This window comes from Onychomys torridus, chromosome X (genome assembly GCF_903995425.1).
Source record: "Onychomys torridus chromosome X, mOncTor1.1, whole genome shotgun sequence".
NCBI lineage: Eukaryota > Metazoa > Chordata > Mammalia > Rodentia > Cricetidae > Onychomys > Onychomys torridus.
In genome coordinates this window covers 34,819,800-34,847,101 of record NC_050466.1, presented here as the reverse complement: position 1 = coordinate 34,847,101, position 27,302 = coordinate 34,819,800, and the positions used below count along the sequence as shown (strand labels likewise).

The 27,302-nt window shown below is 44.0% G+C and overlaps 1 protein-coding gene across 1 annotated transcript; it reads right to left on the bottom strand.

The window, feature by feature from the left end:
- Positions 1-275: 275 nt before the first annotated feature.
- Positions 276-27,302, bottom strand: LOC118574600 (zinc finger protein 75D-like). The gene is given in 4 exon segments (XM_036175554.1): positions 276-461; positions 11,482-11,630; positions 24,896-25,021; positions 26,897-27,302. Coding segments are annotated over 4 exon segments (867 nt in total).

Below are 27,302 nucleotides of genomic sequence, written 5' to 3'. Positions count from 1 at the left end.
CACACTCCAGGCCCCACTTCCTGCTTCTTTCTTGGGTCTCTGCAACAATGAGACTCTCTCTAGCTTTGATGATGCTGAGTGGTGTCAGCCCCACTTCTCACATGCTATCCTGTCCAACCGGCAGTTGGACGAATTTCCTTCTCTCATCTGGTTGTTCACCAATTGTGTGGTCAGAGAGAACACCTCAGACGTCTAGCCTGGGCTAGGTTCACGTGGATAAGAACAGGGAATGTTAAGGTATGGCAAACGTATCAATATGTGTTCAATGCCCGTCTTTAATTGACATCTCGAATGCTGAACACAAGAACCATGATTGGTGGGGTGACTTCAAACAGTAAAACACGAGGCCCATCAGGAAAGCCAAGGACTGCCTGCTGGCCCTGAGAATAACCTTCTGAATCTAACCAGCACTGGTCTTTATAGAATGTGTTCCTGCATGTCGTTCCCACTATGTCCCCATCCTAAGGAGTGAGGTATGGCGACAGGAGGCAAAGAAAGACAGGAGGTTCTCCTGTGTGAGGTGGACCAGAGCTGCTCACTGGCCATGTGTTTCGGGATGCTTGTCTACCCTGTGACTTCAGGATTTCAGCATCACCTGTGAAGCAAAGAAGCCTTCGCAGTACACAAGGCAGGAAGAGGGAAGGCTGGCTGTGGCTCCTTCCTTGGGTTTTACATTGTAAATCGGAAACACGCTGTAACAACCCACGTCTTCCTAACACTTACCAAATTAATGTCCATGGAACCTGTCAGTTTCTTTCTTGGGATCGTTTTAGACGTGGGTGGAAATGCTTTTCTGTCAGCCTGTGTGTGCTGGTAAGTTTTGCCAACATGACACAAAGCTGGAGTCTCCTAGGAAGAGGGACCCTCAAATGAGGACCTCTAGCAGACAGGGCTGTGAGCATGTCTGTTGGGAATTTTCTTTTTTCAAATTTATTGTCTTTAAATGTTTTTGTATAATATAGTTTGAACATATTCTCTACCCCCTCAAGCTCCCAAACTTCCCAACTCACATTCTTTGTCTCTAAATAAAAAAGAACCAAAATCAAAACAAATTAGCACAAACCCAAAACGACAAAAACTACCAAAACAAAACAAAAGCACACAAAAACCATAGATTCCTTTTTGAATTGCCCAATTGCGTCTGAGTGTGGGAGCTGCCCTTGAGTGGGGTGGATGTATGCAGTGCTATTCTACTGGAGAATATGGATTTTCCCTTTCCTACCATGCATCTTGGTTAGAAGTGGGAGTTTGTGTCTGTTTCCCCCCTCCATGCTGGGGTTTGTTTGGTAGGAACTTGTGCATGTCTTCTGCATGATGTCACAGTCTCTGTGAGTCCATATGTGTGTCAGGTTTGTTGTGTCTGGAAGATGCTGTTTTCTTGGAGTCATCCATCCCCTCCGGTCATTATAGTCTTTCTGTCTCATCTTTTGCATAGATCCCTGAACCTTGAGGGGAGGGGTTTGATAGAGATGTCTGATTTATGGCTGAGTGCTCCAAGCTCTCTCTGTCTCTTCCCATTGTCCAGTTCTGGCTCTCTGTGTTAATTATCACCTATTGCAAGACGAAGCATCTCTGATGAAGGTTGAGCAATGCACTATGGGTAGAGCAATTAGGAATCACTAGAAGTCATTTTACAGCTATGTTTATTTAGCAGAATTATAACAGAGTTTCTCCTAGGATTCATGTCATATCTAGTCTCAGCTGCTTGGCCCGAGACCCCTCTCCATTAAATCCTTCTATTACTAGTTTCTAATTTATTCTTTTATAGCACTATGTTCTATTTCCTCTTCTTTGAAAGATCTCCTCCTCCCCATGGTCCCTTACTAGATACCTAATCTCTGTGGTTATTCTAAATGAAACACACATATATTAATCTGAAAAGCTAACTCCACGTATGACGGAAAGCATGCAATGTTTGTCTTTCTGGGTCTGGTTTACCTCTTGGATATTTTCCTGATTAATAGTTACTGGGAGAGGGCCCAGTACACTGTGAGTGGTGCTGTCCCTGAGCAGGTGATCCTAGGGTATATAAGAAAGCAAGTTGAGGGTTGGGCTTGAGAGATGGCTCAGTGGTTAAGAGCACAAGACCAGCCTTTGAATCCCAGAAGTCAGGTAGCAGCGCTCAACCACATGTGGCTCCAGTATCAGGGGATCGAATGCCCTCTTCTGGCCTCTGCAGACACTGTGCAAACATGGTGCGCAGATGTACATGCGAGCAAGACATTCATATATACATATATATGTTAAAATAAGTTTTTTAAATTTTTAAGAAAAAAGGCTGAGAAAGCTGTGGAAATCAAGGCAGTAAGCAGCCTTTCTCCACGGTTCCTGCCTCTGCTTCTGCTTGAGTTCTTGTCCTGATAAAATGAGCCTTCTGCACCCTAAGTTGTTTTTGGTCACGGTGCTCATCACAGCAGTAGAAAGCAAACCAGGTCACAATGGCATGCAGAAAAGTGTCCTCCCCAAAGCCAGCCCCATCCCAAGGATACTACGGCACATTCTTTCACTAAACAGACTCCGAACCTGTCCTCAGATGGGGCGTCTGACTGGATTAACCCCATGTGATCACAGGAGACAAGATTAAGCAAGATTAGAGTCAGAAGCTGATCTTAGGCTGATGCCAAGGCCAGGCTGGGAGCCACACAGCACAGGTGTCCCTGGAAGGTGAAAAGAACAACAAAAATGGGTTCCCTCTTAAAGTTCCAGAACAATGGTTCCCAGCTTTGCCGAAGGCTGTGGCCCTTTAGTAATGCCTCATGCTGTGGTGATCCTCCAAACATAAAATGATTTTCATTGCTCCTTCAGAGCTGCAACTTTCCACTGTTATGAACCGTAATGTAAATATATCCATCGTTCCTGATGCTATGAGGTGACTCCTGTGAAAGTGTCATTCGATTGAGAACCGCTGGTCCAAAAGCTGGTAACCCTAGCCAGCACCTTGATTTTGCACTGCTGCCTTCCGGAACTGTACTAAAATAGATGTGCCCTATTTCACGCATCTAAGCATGTGATCATCTGTAACAACAGTAACTGGAAACTGAGGTACCCCCAAGGGGAGGTGGGAGCCCATTTTTCCTGTCCTGGAATCTTGGCAACCTTGAGTCAGCTGCTAGTTAAGTAGATCAGAAAGGATGCTGGGTGAATTCCTACCTGAAGTCTTTGAAGACAACAGGGATTCCATTTTGCATGGAGAAAGGTGGATGATCTGTACTGCATTGAAAGAGTCTGTATCTTTATGACTTTGATGGCTGCCTGTCTGTCCGAGTGTGCTTTGTGATTCAGTCTGTCCTGTGTTTCTCAATTCCTGGCTCTAGGGTTCTTACCTGACTTGCAAAGTGAAACTCATCTCAGTTTGAAAACCTTTCATATTTGGGTTTTCATGTGTATATAATTGGATTTTTTAAAAAATCACTTTCTGAATCCTTTGTACCCCCAATAAGACCAACATTTCTGGGATGAGATCTTTTAATTGAAGCCGGACAGTGGTGGCGTTTGCTTTTAATCCCAGCACTTGGGAGGCAGAGCCAGGTGGATCTCAGTGAGTTCAAGACCAGCCTGGTCTACAGAGCGAGTTCTAGGAAAGGTGCAAAGCTACACAGAAAAACCCTGTCTCTTAAAAGCAAAAAAAAAAAAAATGAGAGAGAGATTTTTTTAATTGAAAATAGATTTTTAAATACAACACATTCTAATTAGAGTTCCCCCAAACTCCTCCTAGATCCTCCTACTACTTCACCCACCCAAATCACATCCTTACTTTCTCCTTCTTATTAGAATATAAATAGCCATCAAAATAATAATAATAATAATAATAATAATAACAATAATGATAAAATAAAAACAAATGACCTAGACTAGGACAAAACAAACTGAAGAAGAAGAGCCAAAGAAAAAGCACAAGAAAAACACACAGACACAGAGACACACATGTTCACACACACAGGATTGCATTAGTGCTGGAGGAATGTGTCTTGGGGAGCAGCTCTTAGTCCAGTTGGTGCGGATGAGCTCTGTCTCAGGGAGCAGCTGCAGTCTTGGAGGGTGGGGGGCTTGGGAGGGGTGGCGCTTGTAGGTTACAGGGTCTGGTTGGGGATAGTGGTGGTCTGACCTGCCTGCAAGAGATCTGCCTGCTGGCCTGAAACGGACTACAATGGGTGGTGGTGTGGAGGCACAGAGTTGTGCCATTTGACCCAAAGCCCAGAGCCTGGGGTGTATGGTTATGAGGACAAAGACTCACCTCTTGGTCCCATTGGCACTGGCAGGCTGTCTCAGGAAACAGCTGCAGTCTCAAAGGGTTGGTGGGTTTGGGGGAGGTGGGATTTGTGTATTTGGTTTTAAAAGCATTTGTTCAAATTTAAATATAGTATGAAGCATGCCATTTTAATGGAAAACAACACTTAAAAATATATAACAGCCTTGCTCAGCATCATGAATTAGCCCTTGATATACCTTTCAATTCATGTGTGCCATTTATCTTTTAAGAGATACTTGCACAAATGGAGAAGAGATTAAAAAAAAACACACACACACATCATAAAGCAGTTTCCATCTGGCCTGGTTCTGATGGGGCCAACAAGTGTAAGCCACATGTCTTTCTTTGCCTGGCTGTTTTTGGATGTCCCCTTTAGTATCAGATTTGTATCATGTCGAAGAGGCTACATGAGGCTCTCCATGCCATTATCAGTAAGTTAAATGCTCAGCTCTTTCAACAGAGAAATTAGCCATACTCATTTAGGGATAAGAAATCACAGAAGTGGAGAAACTCCCTTTAGGGACAGGAGTGGTATGCACACATTTGAAAGCCTTCAGTGTGCATAGTGAAAGCCAAATACTCAAGTCATTTTACCCTTGTCCTGTACTGCCACAGAGACAGAAAACTAGATGTGGGCATGTATTCTCTCTGAACATTTCATTCCATAAGTGCACTCAGAGAGAACTGTGCACACAGAGAGAACTGTGCACACAGAGAGAACTGTGCAAACAGAGAGAACTGTGCACACAGAGAGAACTGTGTACACACAGAGAACTGTGTACACACAGAGAACTGGGCACACAGAGAACTGAGCATACAGAGAAATGTGCACTCAGAGAACTGTGCATTCACAGAGAACTGTGCACACACAGATATCTGGGCAGACAGAGAACTGTGCACTCAGAGAACTGTGCACTCACAGAGAACTGTGCCCAGACAGAGAACTGTGCACACACAGAGAACTGGGCACATAGAGAACTAAGGAAAAAGAACTGTGGACACAGAAAACTGTGGAATCACAGAACTGTGCACTCAGAGAGAACTGTGCACACACAGAGAACTGGGCACACAGAGAACTGAGCACACAGAACTGTGCACACAGAGAACTGTGCACACACAGAGAACTGTGCACTCACAGAGAACTGCACACACACAGAGAACTGGGCACACAGAGAACTGAGCACACAGAGAACTGTGCACACACAGAGAACTGGGCACACACAGAGAACTGTGCACACACAGAGAACTGTGCACACAGAGAACTGGGCACACAGAGAACTGAGCACACACAGAGAACTGTGCACACAGAGAACTGTGCACTCAGAGAACTGTGCACTCACAGAGAACTGTGCACACACAGAGAACTGTGCACACACAGAGAACTGTGCACACACAGAGAACTGTGCACACAGAACTGTGAACACACAGAGAACTGGGAACTCAGAGAAATCTGAGCACACAAAGAGAACTGTGCACACACAGAGAACTGAGCACACAGAGAACTGGGCACTCAGAGAGAAATGAGCACACACAGAGAACTGGGCACACACAGAGAACTGGACACACATAGAACTGAGCCCACAGAGAACTATGCACTCAGAGAGAACTGAGAACACACAGAGAACTGTGCACACAGAGAGAACTGTGCACACACAGAGAACTGTGCACACACAGAGAACTGGGCACACAGAGAACTGAGCACACAGAGAACTATGCACTCAGAGAGAACTGAGAACACACAGAGAACTGTGCACACAGAGAGAACTGTGCACTCAGAGAACTGTGCACACAGAGAGAACTGTGCACACAGAGAGAACTGTGCACACAGAGAGAACTGTGCACACAGAGAACTGTGCACACAGAGAACTGAGCACACACAGAGAACTGTGCACACAGAGAACAGTGCACTCAGAGAACTGTGCACACAGAGAGAACTGCGCACACACAGAGAACTGTGCACACAGAGAGAACTGTGCAAACACAGAGAACTTGGCACACAGAGAACTGTGCACACAGAGAACTGGGCACAGAGAGAACTGAGCACACAGAGAAATGTGCACACAGAGAGAACTGAGCACACACAGAGAACTGTGCATACAGAGAGAACTGTGCACTCAGAGAACTGTGCACACAGAGAGAACTGTGCACACAGAGAGAACTGTGCACAGAGAGAACTGTGCACACAGAGAACTGAGCACACACAGAGAACTGTGCACACAGAGAACAGTGCACTCAGAGAACTGTGCACACAGAGAGAAATGTGCACTCAGAGAACTGTGCACACAGAGAGAACTCTGCAAACACAGAGAACTTGGCACACAGAGAACTGTGCACACAGAGAACTGGGCACACAGAGACCTGAGCACACAGAGAGAACTGTGCACACAGAGAGAACAGTGCACAAACAGAGAACTGGGCACACAGAGAACTGAGCACAAAGAGAACTGTGCACTCAGAGAGAACTGAGCACACACAGAGAACTGTGCACACAGAGAGAACTGTGCACACAGAGAACTGTGCACACAGAGAGAACTGTGCACACAGAGAGAACTGTGCAACACACAGAGAACTGTGCACACAGAGAACTGAGCACACAGAGAACTGGGCACACAGAGAACTGAGCACACAGAGAGAACTGTGCACACAGAGAGAACTGTGCACACACAGAGAACTGGGCACACACAAAACGGTGCACTCAGAGAGAACTGAGCACACACAGAGAACTGTGCACACACAGAGAACTGTGCACACAGAGAACTGTGCACACACAGAGAACTGTGCACACACAGAGAACTGTGCACACACAGAGAATTGAGCACACACAGAGAACTGAGCACACACATAGAACTGTGCACACACAGAGAACTGTGAAAGCAGAACTGTGCACACACAGAGAACTGTGCACTCACAGAGAACTGCACACACACAGAGAACTGTGCACACAGAGAACTGAGCACACAGAGAAATGAGAACACAGAGAACTGTGCACTCAGAGAGAACTGAGCACACACAGAGAACTGTGCACACAGAGAGAATTGTGCATTCAGAGAACTGTGCAAACAGATAGAACTGAGCACACATAGAGAACTGTGGACACAGAGAACTGTGCACTCAGACAGAACTGAGCACACAGAACTGTGCACACAGAGAACTGTGCACACAGAGAACTGTGCACTCAGAGAGAACTGAGCACACACAGAGAACTGTGCACACAGAGAGAACTGTGCACTCAGAGAACTGTGCACACAGAGAGAACTGTGCACACACAGAGAACTGTGCACACAGAGAAGTTGGCACACAGAGAACTGGGCACACACAGAGAATTGAGCACACAGAGAGAACTGAGCACACACAGAGAACTGTGCACACAGAGAGAACTGTGCACTCACAGAGAACTGTGCACACAGAGAGAAGTGGGGCACACAGAGAACTCTGGACACACAGAGAACTTGGCCCACAGAGAAATGAGCACACAGGGAGAACTGTGCACACAGAGAGAACTGTGCACACACAGAGAACTGTGCACACAGAGAGAACTGTGCACTCAGAGAACTGTGCACACACAGAGAACTGTGCACACACAGAGAACTGTGCACAAGGAGAACTTGGCACACAGAGAACTGTGCACACACAGAGAACTGAGCACACAGAGAGAACTGAGCACACACAGAGAACTGTGCACACACAGAGAACTGTGCACACACAGAGAACTGTGCACTCACAGAGAACTGTGCACACACAGAGAACTGGGCACACAGAGAACTGAGCACACAGAGAACTGTGCACTCAGAGAACTGTGCACTCACAGAGAACTGTGCACACACAGAGAACTGTGCACTCAAAGAGATCTGTGCACACACAGAGAACTGGGCACAGAGAGAAATGAGCACACATAACTGTGCACACAGAGAACTGTGCACTCAGAGAACTGTGCACTCAGAGAGACCTGAGCACACACAGAGAACTGGGCAAACAGAGAACTGAGCACACAGAGAAATGTGCACTCAGAGAACTGGGCACACAGAGAACTGTGCACACAGAGAACTGAGCACACAGAGAACTGTGCACTCAGAGAGAACTGAGCACACACAGAGAATTGTGCACATAGAGAGAACTGTGCACTCAGAGAACTGTGCACACACAGAGAACTGTGCACACAGAGAACTGTGCACACAGAGAACTTGGCACACAGAGAACTGAGCACACACAGAGAACTGTGCACACACAGAGAACTGTTCACACAGAACTGTGCACACAGGGAACTGTGCACTCAGAGACCTGTGCACTCAGAGAGAACTGAGCACACACAGAGAACTGTGCACACAGAGAGAACTGTGCACTCAGAGAACTGTGCACACACAGAGAACTGTGCACACACAGAGAACTGGGCACACAGAGAACTGAGCACACAGAGAACTGTGCACTCAGAGAACTGTGCACACAGAGAACTGTGCACACACAGAGAACTGTGCACACACAGAGAACTGTGCACACAGAGAACTGGGCACACAGAGAACTGTGCACTCAGAGAGAACTGAGCACAAAGAGAGAACAGTGCACACACAGAGAACTGGGCACACAGAGAACTGAGCACACAGAGAACTGTGCACTCACAGAGAACTGAGCACACACAGAGAACTGTGCACACAGAGAACTGTGCATTCACAGAGAACTGTGCACACACAGAGAACTGGGCAGACAGAGAACTGTGCACACACAGAGAACTGTTCACACAGAACTGTGCACACAGAGAACTGTGCACTCAGAGAACTGTGCACTCAGAGAGAACTGAGCACGCACAGAGAACTGTGCACAAAGAGAGAACTGTGCACTCAGAGAACTGTGCACACACAGAGAACTGTGCACACACAGAGAACTGGGCACACAGAGAACTGAGCACACAGAGAACTGTGCACTCAGAGAAATGTGCACTCACAGAGAACTGTGCACTCACAGAGAACTGTGCACTCACAGAGAACTGGGCACACAGAGAACTGTGCACTCAGAGAGAACTGAGCACAAAGAGAGAACTGTGCACACACAGAGAACTGGGCACACAGAGAACTGTGCACACAGAGAACTGTGCACTCAGAGAGAACTGAGCACACACAGAGAACTGTGCACACAGAGAGAACTGTGCACACAGAGAGAACTGTGCACACAGAGAACTGTGCTCACACAGAACTTGGCACAAAGAGAACATAGCACACACAGAGAACTGTGCAGACACAGAGAACTGTGCACACAGAAATATGCACACAAGGAACTGTGCACTCAGAGACCTGTGCACTCAGAGAGAACTGAGCACACACAGAGAACTGTGCACACAGAGAGAACTGTGCACTCAGAGAACTGAGCACACAGAGAAATGTGCACCCAGAGAACTGTGCACTCAGAGAACTGTGCACACACAAAGAATTCAGCACACACAGAGAGCTTGCACACACAGAGATCTGTGCACACAGAGAACTGTGCACACAGAACTGTGCACACAGAGAACCGTGTACTCAGAGAACTGTGCTCTCAGAGAGAACTGAGCACACACAGAGAACTCTGCACATAGAGAGAACTGTGCACTCAGAGAACTGACCACACACAGAGAACTGTGCACACAGAGAACAGTGCACACAGAACTGTAAACACAGAGAACTGTGCACTCAGGGAACTGTGCACACACAAAGACCTGCGCACACACAAAAACTGTGCACACAGAGAGAACTGTGCACTCAGAAAACTGTGCACACAGAGAGAACTGTGCACACAGAGAACTGGGCACACAGAGAACTGGGCACACAGAGAGAACTGTGCAGACACAGAGAACTGTGCACACAGAGAGAACTGTGCACACCCAGAGTACTGTGCAAACAGTACTGTGTACACACAGAGAACTGGGCACTCACAGAGAACTGAGCACACCCAGAGAACTGTGCACACACAGACAACTGGACACACAGAGAACTGTGCACACAGAGAGAACTGTGCATACAGAGAATTGTGCACACAGAGAAGTGTGCCCTCAGAGAGAACTGAGCACACACAGAGAACTGTGCACACACAGAGAAGTGTGTACACAGAGAACTGTGCACACAGAACCGTGCACACAGAACCGTGCACACAGAGAATTGCAAGAAGGGTGCAAATGCTTTAAGTTTCTTAGGTTTATGTTGGCTTTCAGGATTTCTCTTGCTCCCTAACTTCTTAAAAGAAGACAATAGTAGTAGGAACTCAGGAGGACAATGACATTGGGAACACTTATACTAGGGAAAACACTAAGTCTCACTTCCTGTCCATAAGTAAATTTCTCTGATTCTCGAGCTTGGTTGTCTATGGAGACTAAATCAGAGATGCTGAAGTTGTTTCTCACATAGTAATTCTCTCTGATATCACTTCCCAGGGGCTGCAATGGCATTTCATATCTCCTCTGAGGAAGTTTGAAGAATGAGTGCATGGTTCATGGCACCTGACCCCTGAGGATAGTGTTAGAGAACACAGAACTACAGACTTGTTGGCAACCAAGTTTTCAAGCTTTATTCGTAATGTATCGAGTAATAGCAACTTTGCGGCAAACCCTGAAAACTAAGTGCAGGGAGTGGGGAGCAATGTGATCCCTTTCTGTGCTACAAAACATAACTCTCCCAAATTCTCTTTTCGTAACAGATTCTTATTGGGAAACTCCGAATCTTTTTGACAGTCTGTCACTGCACTGTGCTAATTTCCCTCTGACTGGCGGCTCTGGCTGTTTACCTGACCATGTATGTTCTGGTGCCTGAGAAGGCTTGACTTCCTGTTAAACTTCCTCTCACACAGGCTACATGCATAGGGCTGCACAGCAGTGTGGACTACCTGGTGGTTAAGGAGGTGAGATTTCTGAGTGAACGCTTTCCCACATTCCAGACACGTAAAGGGTTTCTCTCCCGTACGAATTCTTTGGTGTGTATGCAGGTTGGTGGCATGAGTAATGCTTTGCTGGCACCAGGAGCACTTACACAGTTTCACTCCTTGGTGAGACAGGACATGCATTTTAAGATCAGACTTCCACCTGAGCTAAGGTCTCCCTGCTCACATGACAGTGGCTTCTCTTCGGGGTGAACTCTATGGTGCCTAGCAAGCTCAGAAGGAACTCGGAAGCCTCTCCCACACTCCTGACATTTAAAAGGATTTTGTTGCCGTTGTTTACAAACTGAAGCTAACATTCTTTTCCTCCCTGGAAGAGCCTGACCATGTTCCTGTACCCTGCGTGTATCTGCGTGACTTTTCCTGTTGGTTTTCTTCTGGGCAGCTTTCTTTGTGGTCTTTGATACTTTTGATGGTCTTGCTTCTATTTCTGATGTAGAGGCAGACACAGGCTGGTCATTTCCCATGTCATTTTCAGGCTTTCACCCTGTTCATATGAAGAAAAGCATCAGTGGGGTGTTTCACAGAAAAGGAAAAGGACTAGGGAGCATTGTCGATAACAATAACTTTAAGGAAATGCAGAAACTAGTGATTGTGGCCCAGGCTGGAAAACGGTCAAGATCCATAGTCCTGTGATCCACTCTGCTAGGTACAGCACAAAGGCCACTCGATGGTGCCAGAAGTTAAAAAAGGAAAGAATAAAGAGTGGAAAGATGGCAAAAAGGTCTAGGACTCAAGAATTTCAGAAAGAAAGAAAGAAAGAAACAAACAAACAAACAAACAAAACACAGCAAGTTATAACACACCCAAACACCCAGAAGAAAGCAGAATCTCAAACCCAGTATTTTCCTACCCCAAAACTGTCTGCAGAAGGCTGCCTAGACAGCCTTTCTCCTTTCTCAGACTGAGTGTGAAAGCGTTTAAAGACAGATACCATGCAAACCAGACACAACTCTGAGAAGGAACCCTCCTGGTACCTGTCAGCAATAGCAGACTGGGGAGTGTAGTTGCATTCCACCCCAGCATGGAAAATTCCTATAAGGAGCTGAGAGATAAGACCATGTATGAACAGCTCCATGTAGAGAGCTGGTGTTGCATAAAGGCCAATGAACAAGAAGTATCATTAACATTGCAGGCACGGAATATTTTCTTTCCACAAGAACCATGAAAGTGAAGAAGCAGAACTAGCAGGAGAGACTCAGCTCTAACTGGTGACCTGGCTTAGGGAGCCTTTTCCTTCCTGTGTTGAGATTGCCCTTCCACGATGAGATATCTGGCCTAGGGATTCACATGCCCTCAGACAGCATCATCCAGGACCCATGGTAGACCTCAGAGCACTGGAGGAACCAAAAGATACACAATTAATGCCACAAAGCCTCTGAAACCAAAAATCATGGTAAGAAAGCCACATGAACAAAACTAACACCGTACATGTTAAACTTAGGCAGGGTGGGTGTCTGCTAAAATCGCACATATAATTAGGACCGGAGATCTCTTATTACAATAGATAGAACTATCAGAATGTAATGAAAAGTCACTTATCTGACTAAGAACTAAGAAAATTGTAACATCGGACAAAGGTGTACTCAAACTAGAAAGCAAAACCAGACATGGTAAAACTTAAAGACACAGAAGCAATATGCTTACAAATAACGTGTGGTTTAAAGAAAACCCTCAAAAGAAACTGTAATATACTTAGATCTGAATGAACATGAAGTTAAACTCCATCAAAATACATAGAGTAGAGTTAAGGGAGTGGTCAAAGGAATACATCTAGCCCTAAGTGCTTACAGTAGAAAAGAAAGTTCACAAGGCAATAATCTTTGAGTTCCCTCCTCAAGAAACTTGCAAAAAGCAGATTAGGCCTTGTCCAACGTGAGCAGATGAAATACCAACAACGAAAATGGACATCATATTCAAATAAAATGCTGCTTTTCAGAAAAGAGTAGCAGGAGTAGTAAGTCACTCCCAAGACCGACAAGAAAACGCACAAGCCCCGAAGGGCTAACAAGAAGCACAAATCCAAGCAGGCTTTGTTGCACAAGACTGTAACCCCAGCACTGGGAGACACTTGGAGGGAGACTCCTGAGCATATTGGGCCACACTGCACAACTCTGTCTCAAAGTGCCCTCCCGGAAGAACTGAATGGAGGGCATGTGGTGGTTTGAATGAGAACCCCCCACAGGGGCATGCATTGGACTGCTTTGACGGCAGGGAGCAAAACTGTTTAAGAACGGTTAGGAGCGTGGCCTTGATGGAGGAGAAGTGTTACTGGAGGCGGGCTTTGAGGCTTCAAAATCCAAGTCAGGCAGGCTCTCTTTCTGTCTCTGTCTCGGTCTCTCTCTGTGGGCCGCAAAACTAAGACACTACAGAAAGATAAGTGTGCCATGATTGCACACACTCGGAACACCAGAACTCTGGAGATGAAAAGAAGAAAATCACGAGTTCAAGCCCAGCCTGAAACACACAGTGAGAATCTGTCTTAAATGATGAAAAGAAATGAAATTCAAATGCTCCCATTAATTCACAAAAAAAGTATATGACAAAATCACACATCCACTCAGGATAAAAAAGCAACACTCATAAATGTAGAAAATTTTATCAACTTTGTAAAAAAGCAGCAAAACCTCCATACTAAGTGCAGGAAGTTGAAGTTAAAGCAATAAGTCAAGACAAAAAATAATAATAAAAGGCATTGTGGATGGTTGCTTACAAGGAAAATCCTGAGGTTGCCCAAGAAATCTAAGAAGCAAGTACTTGTAGGGCGTTCACTCTGATTACAAGATACAAGATCTCAACATAAAAGTCCTTGCATTCATTTACAAAGTGATGTAATGAGGAAATCAAAATTAAAACTTGTATCCTTGCTGTTGTTACAATGGGAAAAGCTGAGGCATATATTTCACAAAATAGGAGAGTTTCTACATACTGAAAATGATTAAAAGTTGATGAAAGACATCAATGAGCACCTAAACTGAGATCCATCACATTCAGGGATCAGAGGAGACATCACATTGAAGGTATCAATACTATTCAAACCAAAGTATATGTTGAATGAAATTTTTAGTGAAAATCAATGACGTTTCTTATAGGCCTAACTAAACTTACTGTAGAACTTACACATGCCTCTCCTACCTAATTAGGGAGCAGTCCTCAGAGACAAGGGAGCAACTCCGCTTGCATAACAGACACAGCAGTGGAGTTTAGTGAGAAAGCTTGTCCTCTAGGACAGTCATGGTGGGTGCAGTGGTCACTGCTGCAGCTGTATGGGAGGCTGAATCTGCTGAGACCAGCAGAAACAGGATGAGAGTGATACTGTTACCACATCACAATGCTGGCTGTGTTAGCAAGTCAGGTAGAGCTTGTATGTGCATCTTCAAGGCAGAAGCAGAAATTCAGAACAGCACAATTCATATGCACAACAGAAAATATTTAAAGATCAAGTTATTACCATAAAAACAAATGCAGTACTTTGCTTTGGTGTGTGTGTGTGTGTGTGTGTGTGTGTGTGTGTGTGTGTGTGTGTGCGCAGGATATAAGGTAAGCCTTTGTGGTCATCCACCTTGAGGATTTTAAGACAGGATCCTTTGCTCACTCTGGAACTCACCAAGAAAATGAGGTTGGCTGGTCAGTGAGCCCTGGAGATCCACTCATCTCCACCTCCTTGGTGCTGTTAATACAAATTCATGCCATCATCCCGGGCTTTTTTATGGGTGGGGATCTAATGCAGGTCCTCATCCTCGTGTGTCAAACACTTTATAAACTGAGCATCTCTCAGACATAAAAAGGACTTGAGAACTAAGCACAGTATGGAATCCTAGAAAACAAACTGAGGAACAGCAGGAAAATGGGAAGCATAGTTCTAACAGGAACTGGATAAAATACACAGCAATGTACAGAAACTTTAATATTAGTTAAATGATGGACACCTACACTGCATGTTACCGCAAAGCTCAGAAAAACAAAACAAGAAATTATAAATGTAAATAACACTTTTAAAAAAGCACAATGGTTGATATATCAATGGCTGGTTAAATGTAAAAAAACAAAAAAACCAAAAAACAAAAAAACCAACAACACTAACTGATAAAGACTTGAACACAGTCCTGGTTGGGTTTTTATCATCTTGACACAAGCTAGAGTTATCTGGAAAGAGAAAAGTCAATTGAGAAAATGCCTCCATCAGGTTGCCAATTGGCAAAACTATATGGAATTTTCTTGGTTAGTGGTTTATGTGGGAGGGTCTAGCCCACTAGGGGCAATGCCACCCCTGGATAGATGAACCTAAGGTATATAAGATAGTAAGCTGAGCAAGCTAGTAAGCAGCACTCCTCCATGGACTCTGCTTCAGTTCCTGCCTGCAGGTTCCTGCTCTGCTTGAGTTCCTGCCCTGACTTGTAGGGCCCTGGAACTCCCAAGTTGGGTAACTGCTGCCCCGCTTGCTGACCTTGACCTTGATGTCCTTCCTATGCTGATTCCCTGCCAGTCTCCACCCTCCTGAATGCTTAAGGGATGTTCCTTGTTTGTGTTTCCTGCATTTGGTGTAAACAGCTTAGATGCAAGAATGTAGAACATTCAGTAGCGAACTTCTGCCCTCCAGGGTTCCTCCATTGTGCTGTAAGCCTGTATTTAAGGTTCCCTCCCTTCTTCAATAAATGGCATTGGGCATCCCCTGGCACGAATGACCCGCTATATTTTGTCTCTGTTTTTCGATCCACAGCCCCTCGCTGGGCCATGGTAAATGGGTGGTGGTAGCGCGGGCGCTACCTCAACAGATGGAGGTCCCACTGAGATCCGAGAAAGAAGGGAAGAGTTGATGGACACCCAGGTAAGTCTGGCGCCAGCAATTTAAAGAAAAATGAGAAGGGTGAATTGAAATGCGTGCAGGTAGCTCACAGTTAATTGGACTGCTGAAGCAGGAAGGCACCAAAGGTAAGAAAGAGCAAGACGGCTAAAGATTTAAAAGAAAAAAGAAAATCTTCCCAATGGAGAAGAGGGAAGGAAAGGAAATTTCCTGTTAGAAAAGGGAGAAAATTTTAATCAAGTAAAAAGGATTTTCCCAGTGAAAAGGGGAAAATTTTTGAAACTAGGCCTAAAGATTTTGGGGCCTTGTAGAGGAAGGATGAAGGAAAGAGAAAAGCCTCTTCCCAGTGGTAATGGAGGAAGAAAGGGCTCTTTCCCATGTAGAAGTTTCAGGATAGCTAGAGCTCTGAGCTCTTTCTGCTTGCCAGCATCTGAATTGCAGGGAGTGGGCAGGTAGGCCTCACTGCTGCTGGCCCAGAGATTCAAGTTTTGTTGTCTGTTTGCTTGACTTTGGTTTAAATGTTTTTTACTTTTCCCTCTGAGTGGGAATAATTCAATATTTAGGATCCCTTCGTGGGAAATGTTTTTCTGTTTTTCCCTTATGGTGGGAATAACTCATTATTAGATAGTCCCTTCATGGGAGTAAGAGGAAGTTTAAATGGAAATACATATGTGTGTGGTGGACAAAGGCACTTGTGATGGCGTGAGAGATGGCTCAGAGCAGCAGGCCGGCAGGTACACGCCAGTGGGAGGTGAAGCTGTGGTGGAGCTCGGCCCAGGTAGGCACTGGCACTAGAGCCCAAGCACCCTGTGGAGCCAAAGCCGAAGCCTGCGCCAAGGGAGCAGAGGCCTGGAAAGGGTCAGGCGCTAAAAGTTTAAACGGGTACAATTTCTGGTGAAAAAGGTTTCGGTCAGGACATGGAATGCTAAGTCAATGCTGTTTGAATTTCCAGGGATATTAATCATTCATTGCATAAAGAATGTTATGTTCTTTTGATTGTCTTAATAAATGTTTGGGTGAATGGTTGATTCTCATGGTAGATAAGCTAAAGAAACAGGATTCATAATTTTAAACTATATATATTAGGTATGCTCTTGTCTGTTGATCATTACTGAAAATGTGGCTCTGCTCTTTAAGTTGCTTTCTAGAAATTCTTGGTTTAATGCTATAGAAATATAACACCTGAATGGATTGGGTTGTTAGCTTTTTAAGTAATGTTGCTAAGATAAACCCATAAAAATAATCTCTTACTAATAAAGAGGTTACAAAATTATTTCTCCAGTAAATAAAATACAGGTAAATTGTTTGGTCCACGTTGATAATAATTGGCTTTTTGCATTAATGTGTTACTTGGAATCTATAAAGAAGGATCCTATTTTTAAGATTTTATATAAATATTCAAGAGTATTGCCTAAAGTTACCTCTTCAAATCCTATAGAGATTGTATTTAATGCTTTTATAATTGGCATATGTAAAAAGGACCATAGAAATAGAAGCTGGTGATAGAATTGCTCAATTATTATTTGCTTTCATATTTTCAATGCAAAATGGTGTCTACATGTAGAACTGGAGGCTTAGGAAGTTCAGGAGAAAAGGTGTTTGACAAACAGTTATCAATGATAAACAGCCTAAATTAAAAATAAAATTATATGGGATTGAGATTAAAAGATTATTGGATTCTGGTGCTGGATATATCTAAAATTTCACAAGAATCCTGAGATCCCAACTGGCCTCTACAAGAAGTCAGGAAAATGGAGACTGTTAACAAGATTTTAGAGCTGTAAATAAAACTGTGCTTCTCATGGAAGCAACACAACCTGGTTTGCCTACACCTGTGGCAATTCCTAAACATTGGCATTTAATTGTGATTGACTTACATGGATAATTTATTGGCTGCTAAAGATAAAAAGCTTGTTTTTGATGTCTTTTCTAAATTACAAGAGGTTCTTAGCCTGGATAATTTACAAATAGCCCCAGAAAAGGTACAGGCATCTTTTCCCTATCATTACTTAGGTCATGAATTGTTACGCACAGGCATATGTCCACAAAAGATTACTCTGCGTACAGATCAGCTACGCACACTTAATGATTTCCAAACCTTTCTGGGAGATATTCAGTGGCTTTGGTCCACTTTGAAGATTCCAACAGGTCAGCTTCGCCCCTTGTATGATGTCTTAAAGGGTGACCCTGATCCTTTATCTCCCCGTGAATTAACAGCTGAAGGGCGTACAGCCCTACAATGTGTGCAAGAGGCCCTGGAACAGGCTCATGTGCAATATATAGATCTTTCTTCTCCCTTATTGTATTTGATATTTTGTTTTACTCATTAACCTACCGGAGTGTTTTGGCAAACAGGTCCTATTCTATGGGTGCGTTCCCCAGCTTCTCCAGTGAAAACCATTACTCCTTATGCTCAGGCTGTTGCTCAGATTATATTTAAGGGAATCAAGATCAGTGTTCAAACTTTTGGTAAGGAGCCAGATATTGTGGTGACCCCATACACCCAGTCTCAAATAGCATGGTTGCAAGCTAATGATAATGATTGGACCATACTTACATGTTCCATGCAGGGTCGGTTTGATACTCCCTACCCCTCCAATAATGTGTGTCAATTTTTTAAATTGCATCCTGTCATATTTCCCAACACAGTACAGATGACTCCTATTCCTCAGGCCTATGTAGTATTTACTGATGGCACATCATGGGTTTTGCTATGATGGTTTCTGGTAATGAAAAGAATGAAAGTCCAAGACACTTCCGCTCAGATGACGGAGGTACAGACATTGTTGCTTGCTTTACAGATATGTTCTGATAAATGTGTAAATCATGTCTTCTTCGTGTTAATTTTTTACCTGTTCCTCATTTGGGAGTTAATCCCCGAGGACTTTAACCTAATCATGTGTGGCAGATGGACGTCACACATGTGCCTTCCTTTGGAAAATTACAATATGTCCATATGTCTATTGATACATATTCCTCTTTAATTTTTGCCTCTGCTCATTCAGGGAAAAAGGTTAAGGATATAAAAAATCATTGTCTTCATGCTTTTGCTTATATGGGAATGCCTAAACGCATAAAGACTGATAATGGTCCTGCCTACAGCAGTACAGGATTTTCAAAATTCTGCTAAGATTTTTCTATTGCTAATAAGACTGGTATTCCTTATAACCCTCAACAGGCTATAGTAGAACGTTGCCATTGTACCTTAAAAACATATATTGCTAAAGTAAAAAGGGGGGAGCTAGGGGCTCATCTCTTCTCCCCACATTCTATTCTTTCCCTTGTTTTACACATTTAAAATTTTTTATCGGTGGATTCTGCTGGAGTATCCACTGCAGATAAGCACTGGAGGGCTCCTGTTACAAATCACCCTCTGGTGCGATGGAAGGATCTTTCTACTGGCACTTGGAAGGGACCCGATCCGGTGTTGGTGTGGGCCCGGGGTTCTGTTTGTGTCCTTCCTCAGGACAACAAGGTTCCTCTTTGGGTTCCTGAGCGCTGTGTGCGCCCTGTGGCTGCTGCTGAATCCCAGCATGGCAGAGACCTATTGGGCCTTTGTGAAAAACTCTCCCCTTCTGATGCCAATGGGGATTGAGAGCCCAATACGGCCATCCTTGGCAAGCATTAACAGAAGCCTAGGAACTGTAGCCATGCAGTTGTATTCTTCAGAAGGTAATGTATGGTAACTGCTCTTTCAAGTATGTTTGAGAACGTGTCACCCAGACACCTTGGAGATTAAGGATAACCCTGAAGGTCACTGACTTTCATTTGTTTACAGTAGCATACCAGCTAAGCCTTTTCATTTTTTGCTACCCTCTTCAAGCTGGTATAGTACCTACTTTTCAGGAGTGGCTCTGTGCAACATTTATTGGCCTCCTGAAATTCATCTAGCCTCTTTTGAAGATACCTTAAAATCTGTGAGCCTCAATGTAGCAATTATGAGACCATTAGTTCTGCTCCTTGTCTTCTGTCTGTCTTTCTTTTTCTTTATGGTTCTTAGTTGTTCTTTTACAGAGCTGCCAGCTTAAGTCGTGCTGGGATCAAGAAATGGGCCTTGGTGGTTCGTGTTCCTGGAGCTGTGTCCATGCCAGTGGACTGTGGCAGTTAGACACCAATGATGCTCACACGCTCCAAAAGAGAATTTGACACCGCTGTTGCTGTTGTTGCTGTGGCAGCCACTGCTGCGACTGTTTCTGGGATTGCCATTTCACTACAGCTAGCACAATGGAGACCCTGGCAGCAAAAGTAGCTACCATAGTTAATTACTCTTTCATTCTATTGGGCACGATAAATTTAATTCAGTAGTTATATACATTTCGATTGGCTTTGAATGTTATGAATTCAATAAACTCAAGTTCCATTTGCTTTTGGGATACCATCTTACAAGGACTCCAATTTGCAATAAGGCTCTTTAAAGAAGGGAATGGCTCAATTGCCTCTACCCTACTGGCTATGGGTGGGTTAGGACTTCTGTTGGTCTTTTCTGTGTTGCACAGATTGCAAGCCCAGCGCCACTTTGAGATCTTTGGCAGCAGTTAACCCTACAGCTCATGTGGTTGAGCCTGTATAATAATGAGTATTCAGAGACGGGTAATGCTTGGGGGGCGGTTGTCAACCAAAGACAGAGCGCTTGTGTGGCCTGGACAAGTGTCTCTATGACAGGTAAGGCGACCTGCTGTCATCCCACACAACCTAAGTCAGAAGCTCATTTTTTAGTAAAAAGGGGGGACCTGTAGGGCCCTGGAACTCCCAAGTTGGGTAATTGTTGCCCTGCTTGCCAACCTTGACCTTGATGTCCTTCCTATGCTGATTCCCTGCCAGTCTCCACCCTCCTGAATGCTTAAGGGAAGTTCCTTGTTTGTGTTTCCTGCATTTGGTGTAAACAGCTTAGATGCAAGAATGTAGAACATTCAGTAGCGAACTTCTGCCCTCCAGGGTTCCTCCATTGTGCTGTAAGCCTGTATTTAAGGTTCCCTCCCTTCTTCAATAAACGGGATTGGGCATCCACTGGCATGAATGACCCGCTGTCTTTTATCTCTGTTTTTCGATCCACAGCCCCTTGCTGGGACATGGTAAACTGGTGGTGGTAGCATGGGCACTACAGCAACACTGACTTCACTGAAATGTAAGATGAGATAAACCCTTTCCTCCCTAAGTGCCATTTGGTTATGGTGTTTATCATAGCAATAGAAATCCTAAGTAAAGCAAGTGCCAAACTAAGAAAAATTGGCCCATTATTTCTAAATAATTCAGAACAGAGAAAGCTTTCAGGGATACCTCCAGCAAAGGCACACCCAGTACTCTTCTGGAAGAAGTGTCAATTTTGAAGAATTTTTTTTAGCCAACGGATGGAGCTCCAGGGCCTGGGATGATTATGACTACTATAACTTTGTGAAGGTGAGGGGGAACAAACTATCAAGGGAAGCCAGAATTCATGGGAGAATTTCTAGGGTCCCACCCTTGAAAAAGAGAGGATGATAAATGCTGCCTACAGTTTCTGTCTTGAGAAGAAAGGTAGAAGTCCATTCAGAATTGGAAAACCAAAATACAGGAGAAAGACAAAAAACATCTTAAAGAAAAGATACAATATATTTTTACCAATGAATTGGAAGATAATCAAAAGCAAAAGAACAAAGAAAGCAACAGAAAGTGACAGTGCAGCTTGGATAAAACACAGAACAGTACAGAAATTTCTACAAAATGTGTCCCAGTTAAAGTAAGAAGAGAAAGCCAAGAAAGCAACAGGAAGAGTTCAGTGCATTTTATTCTAGAAAGTTACATCTTGCTAAAGAAATGAACAGGAAGAATTGTTGAGAATTGTCAAGGAGCTCAAGGAAAGAAAAATGGAAACTACTCAGCCGCTGAAAGTTGCAGGTTTCCATAAAGATTTACATGTATTTGAACTGAAAATTGTCCAAAGGGAGCCAAAGGGTCTTATTAGTCACTTTTCTATTGTTGTGAAGAGACACCATGGTGGCAGTGAGTCCTACAAAAGAAAGCAGTTAATCTAGGGCTTGCTTACAATTTCAGAGGGTTAGTCCATTATCACCATGGTGGGGAGCAGAAAGGCATGGCACTGGAGAAGTAGCTGAGAGCTTAACATCCTGAGGGAGAGAGAGAGGAAGGGACCGGGAAGGAGGGAGGGAGAGCGGGAAGGAGACAGAGATGGAGGGTGACAGACAGACAAAGACAAAGAGAGATACAGACAGATGCAGAGAGAGAGAAACAGAGATGGTGGGGGGAGACTGGACCTAGTATGGGCATTTGTAACCTCAAAGCTCACCCCCAGTGACTCACCACCTCCTACAAGGCTGCACCTACTGCTACAAGGCCACACCTTCTAAACCTTCTCAAACAGTTGCACTAACCGGGACCTAATATTTAAACGTATGAGCCTATGGGGACCATTCTCTTTCAAAGTATCACAGAAAGGAAGATGGAAAGGCAGAAAAATAAAGACTGGTAAAATTAAAAAAAAAAAAAACCTGTAAAACAAACAAAGCAAAACAAAGAAACAAAAAAGTTAAAAAAAAAAACTGGAACAGAATGTTAGTAAAGATCCCTTAAAGCTTTACACACAGAAGGTTGTGAGGAAATAATCCGAAAGATAGGACCAGGGTTGGAGATGCTCCTATGTTAAGAGCACTCGCTGCTCAGTCATGAGACCTCAGTCCCAGTCCTGCACACAGATGCCTCCAGTTCCAAGGAGTGCAGTGCCTTCTTTAGCCTCTATGAGCATTCTCAAAAACACTAACACAGACAAGCATGCACAAATAAAAAATTATTTTCTCTTATTTATTTATTTATTATCTATCTATCTATCTATCTATCTATCTATTTATTTATTTATTTATTTATTTATTTATTTATGTGTTTTGAGACAGGGTTTCACTGTGTAACAGCCTTGACTATCCTGCAACTAGCTCTGTAGACCAGGCTGCCCCCTTGAACTCACAGAGGTCCACCTGCCTCTGCCTCCCAAGTGTTGAGAATAAAAGCATGTGCAACCACCACCCGGCCTGTATCGGTTTATAAAAGAGAAAAGGACCGACAGCCTCCATGCCACCAGTACATACCCCACCCAGGGCTATTCCACCTGGAAAGGAGGAATAAAGAAAAGAATGAAAGGAAATGGAAATTCTAAATTTTGATGAGAATGTGAGTGTATATCATCACTAGGAGAAATTGACTAGCCCTGTCCTTTAAATGTTACCAGCCCAGTCAGAGTGTTTATTGTTTTATATGTGAACCAAGAAGGAGTAAGGTTTTTATAGACTGTCAGCATTTGTTGTACCTTCAAAGAGGGTATGTATTTCAGGTATATATTGGACTATTATTTATATAAAAGTTATTTAAATGAGTTCATGTCACTAACATTCTAGTAAAAGAGTCAAAACATTCCAAAGATTTTTGTTATAGCATAGAAAAATCAGACTGAAATTTTTTCTAACATAGAAGCAAGTAATAAATGCAATTAATAAAAATGTGGGGATTGTTAGAGCTATACTGAAATCATTTAGAATTATTTATTTATTCATTCATTTATTTAGTTTTTGTGTGGGGTGTGTGTGTGTGTGTGTGTGTGTGTGTGTGTGTGTGAGTGTGAGTGAGTGTGTGCCACATGTGTGTAGTGCCCAAGGAGACCAGAAAAGGTGGAGTTACAGGCAGTTTGTGAACAACCTCGGGTGCTGTGAACTGAACTCTGGTCCTTTGGAAGAGCAACAAGTACTGTTGACAGCTACAAGAATGATGACAAAAGAGAATGATGTGGGAAAAATTCTGCACAATAGGTATGAAGGCTTATTATACAGCTATAGGAAGGAGTTCAATAGTCACAGACAAACAACTGACTCAGTCTGGACAGACGTATACAAATTGCCAACTACTTTTTCACACAAAACACACAAGAAATTCAATGGAGGAAGGGCAGAACTTTCAATAAAGGATGCTGAGGCAATCGGACACCGTAATGGCTATTCTTGGTTTTCAACTTGATTACAACTGGAATTAGCGAAAACCCACATGGCACACCTGTGAGGGATTGCTTTTCTTAATTAAATCATTTGAAATGGGATGACCCACTTTTAACCCGGATCTTTCAGTGGGAAGATCCACCTCTAATCTGGACCACACCTTCTGCTGGCATCCTATATAAAGGGCAAGGAAGAAGGGAGCTTGCTCTCTTTGCCTGTTTGCTATCCGTCTTGTTGGCAAGTCCATTCCTTCACCAGCGTTAGAGCTCCCTTCTTTGGGATTCCAGTGTATACTGAAGACCAGCTGAGACATCCAATACCATGGACTGAACAACTGCTGGATTCTTGGACTATCCATTGGTAGACAGCCATTCTTGTACTAGCAGAACCACAGCCTGTAAGCCATTCTAATATAACTAAGTCACACACACACACACACACGACACAATATACACATGTATGAATGTATGTATTCATTTACTTTGTAAGTTATATTCCTCTAGAGAACCATGAATAATGCTATTACCTATAGGGAAAACAATCAGCCTTAAACTCAACTTCATATTGTATGTAAAACTAATTCAAAATGATGTGGACTTAGATGTAAAAACGAAATAAAGGATTTAGGAAAACTTATAGATATCTAGAGCTAAGGGAGTTAAGGGTTCTAGCCTTCATGGCAAAACCATATATTCCAACAGGAGAAATTGATCTTCACTAAAATTAAAAACTTTGTTCTGTAGAAGCCCATGGGAAGAGGAAAAAACAATATTTTGTCAGAGATAAGTAACTGGAAGCTGAACATCTGGCAAAACATCAGAATCCAGGAGACAGAAAACTCCTGGATTCAACAGATAAGACGCAATCTAACTCAATTATAGTCCAAAGGGGCTTTCTCAAAACGTGCATTTTTCATAAACACAGGCCACATGAAACACAAACTTATACACAAAAGGAAGGCGGTGCTATCTTTACCTAGAGAGGTGGCCATCTTGTAGATGTTCAGCATTACATCATTGTAGAGTGTCTTCTGAGAAGGATCTGGTGAACACCATTCCTCCTTAGAAAACTGCGTCTCTATATCTTCCAATGTCAACACGCCCTGAAGAAGAGAATGGGTTTGAGTTTAGCACAAGCACTGCAAAATCTGTGTGGTCACCTGCCTCTGAGTCACCTGGTAGGTAGCATACTGAAGAAATTAGCATTAGACGATTTAGGTGGAGAAAGGGAACCGACAGGAAGGAGCCTAGTGGATCAGTAAAGAGCCTGAGAAACATCCAATTACCATTCTCATCGTTCCAAATCTAGTTGCCTGGAAAGCATTAAGGTCTAACAGACCTCAGAATACCTAGTGGGCACCATGGGTCTTAGCAGAAGGAAAAAGCACAAATGAGGCTGCCTGCAAAAGATGAGAGTTAGGATAGATGGAACAATAACAAAAAGCAAGCTGACTCCTTCCAGCCCTTCTACCCAGCAGCTTCCATGCCTACATACACAGCCACAGCTCGAGACATGAGCAGTACTGTGTTAGGCACACTGCTGGTTCCTCTACAGCAGCCTTCATCATTTGCTTTTTTTCAGTTTGACAAGACAGGGTTTCCCTGTGGAACCCCTCTGGCTGTCCTGAACGTGCTCTGTAGACCAGGCTGGCCTCGCACTCACAGAGCTCCACCTACCACTGCCTCCCCAGTGCTGGGATTAAAGGTGTGCGCTGCCACCGCCTGGCATCATTTGCTTTCTTGACTCTGGCCCGCATGAAGTGATTTTTCTCTTTTCCTTTTATGTAAAAGATAAGGCATGGAACGTAAAAGGTTTTTCTGTCAGCTCAATTTTTTAAATCTCCCTGTAAGTAAGGAAGGAAAGCTTTGGTAGGTGAAAGGGAATGAAACAAAGAGAAAAATGCAGACAGGGATGAGTTCCAACCTCTCTCTACAAGATTTGTTACAAGAAGACACCAAAAATAAACACTACCCTGTATTCTTAGGTTGTGGGATGCCAGCTGGGAGACAGGCTCCTACATTATACCCCAGGGTACTCTAGAGGAGTGAGGGATAGGTGATTGAGATAGAAATATAAAGGGGAGAGAAACAGAAACACAGTATAGCCTTGGGAGGGCCTAGATCTTTATCCACCCGCCCCTCCTGTCTCTTCTAAAGGGCTATTATAGGAATGCCAAGGGGTGGAGCTAAAGACCTCCCCCTAGCTCAGCCAGGGGTAGACACTTTCAATCACCTAGTAACCACACACATGGTCAAGCAATCCTTTAATGCATCCCTGCTGGGTAAAGCAAGCTCAGATCTCACTAGGAAACCTTTGTGGGCCTCCAAATCAGGTTAGCTCCTATAGAGAGGTGATGAGCTCCTGTCACCTGGGACTGTGTCTTGGTTCCCCACTCACTAGCAGCACCAAGAACATGCCACTAGGAGAGAAGAGTGGAGGTCCTTTCCTCTCAGCTCAGGGGTGTGTTTTCATTAGAGGATACTACCCTCAGCATCTAGATTCCCTCGACCTCTCTGTGGGCATTTTTCTTCAGTGTCTTTGTTTCAATTTTCCTTTCCCTGTTTCTTCTTTTGTCGTCTCCTCAAAGTCGTCTACTTTGTGCTTCTGCTCTCTACCCTGTCCTTTAGTCTCTGTACTATGATATGCTTTACATCCGCCTTCCCATACCTTTCTTGCCTTTTATTTCTAACATCTCAAGACTTGTATTCTTAGATCTGCTGGAGCAATGTCCACCACCATCTATTCCTGGCCTTAAAAAGAGAAAAATACACCTTTGCTCTTTAAGGCCATGAATGACTCTGCCAGAGACTCTGGACCTTATGGAGTGACTGTCAGGACGTGATTTTGGATCCTGGCTAGCCATTCTAAAGGAATGAGGAATTGTGACTAAAGTTGCCTCACTCCTTGATAACTCCCAACCAAGACACATCTGCTTTCACCCTATGTCATTGTGCATTACAATAATCTTTATTCTTTTCTCATTGGGCACTGCATCAGGCTCTGTCTGCAAGATTTCAACCAGAGCCACGGCCTGACTGATATCCTGTGGAAGATGCTTTGGCACCCAGTTCTTCATTGCCTGGGGCAGAATGCTCAGGAACTGCTCTAGCACCAGAGCTTCCAGGATCTGCTCTTTTGAGTTGGTCTCTGGCATCAGCCACTGAAAACACAATTCCTGAAGCTTGCTGGCAGCCTCTAGTGGTCCAGGGACTTGATTGTAGCAGAAGTTCCGGAACTGCTGCTGAGCACTTTCTGGAGGGTGACTTTCGGTCTGTGAGCTATCACTCCAATTCTGGGTTGAGCTGTCTTGCATGGACAGATTACTAGTCTGCACATCCCCCACGTGAGCGCTGTAGTACCCATCTTCCTTCCCCTCACTCAT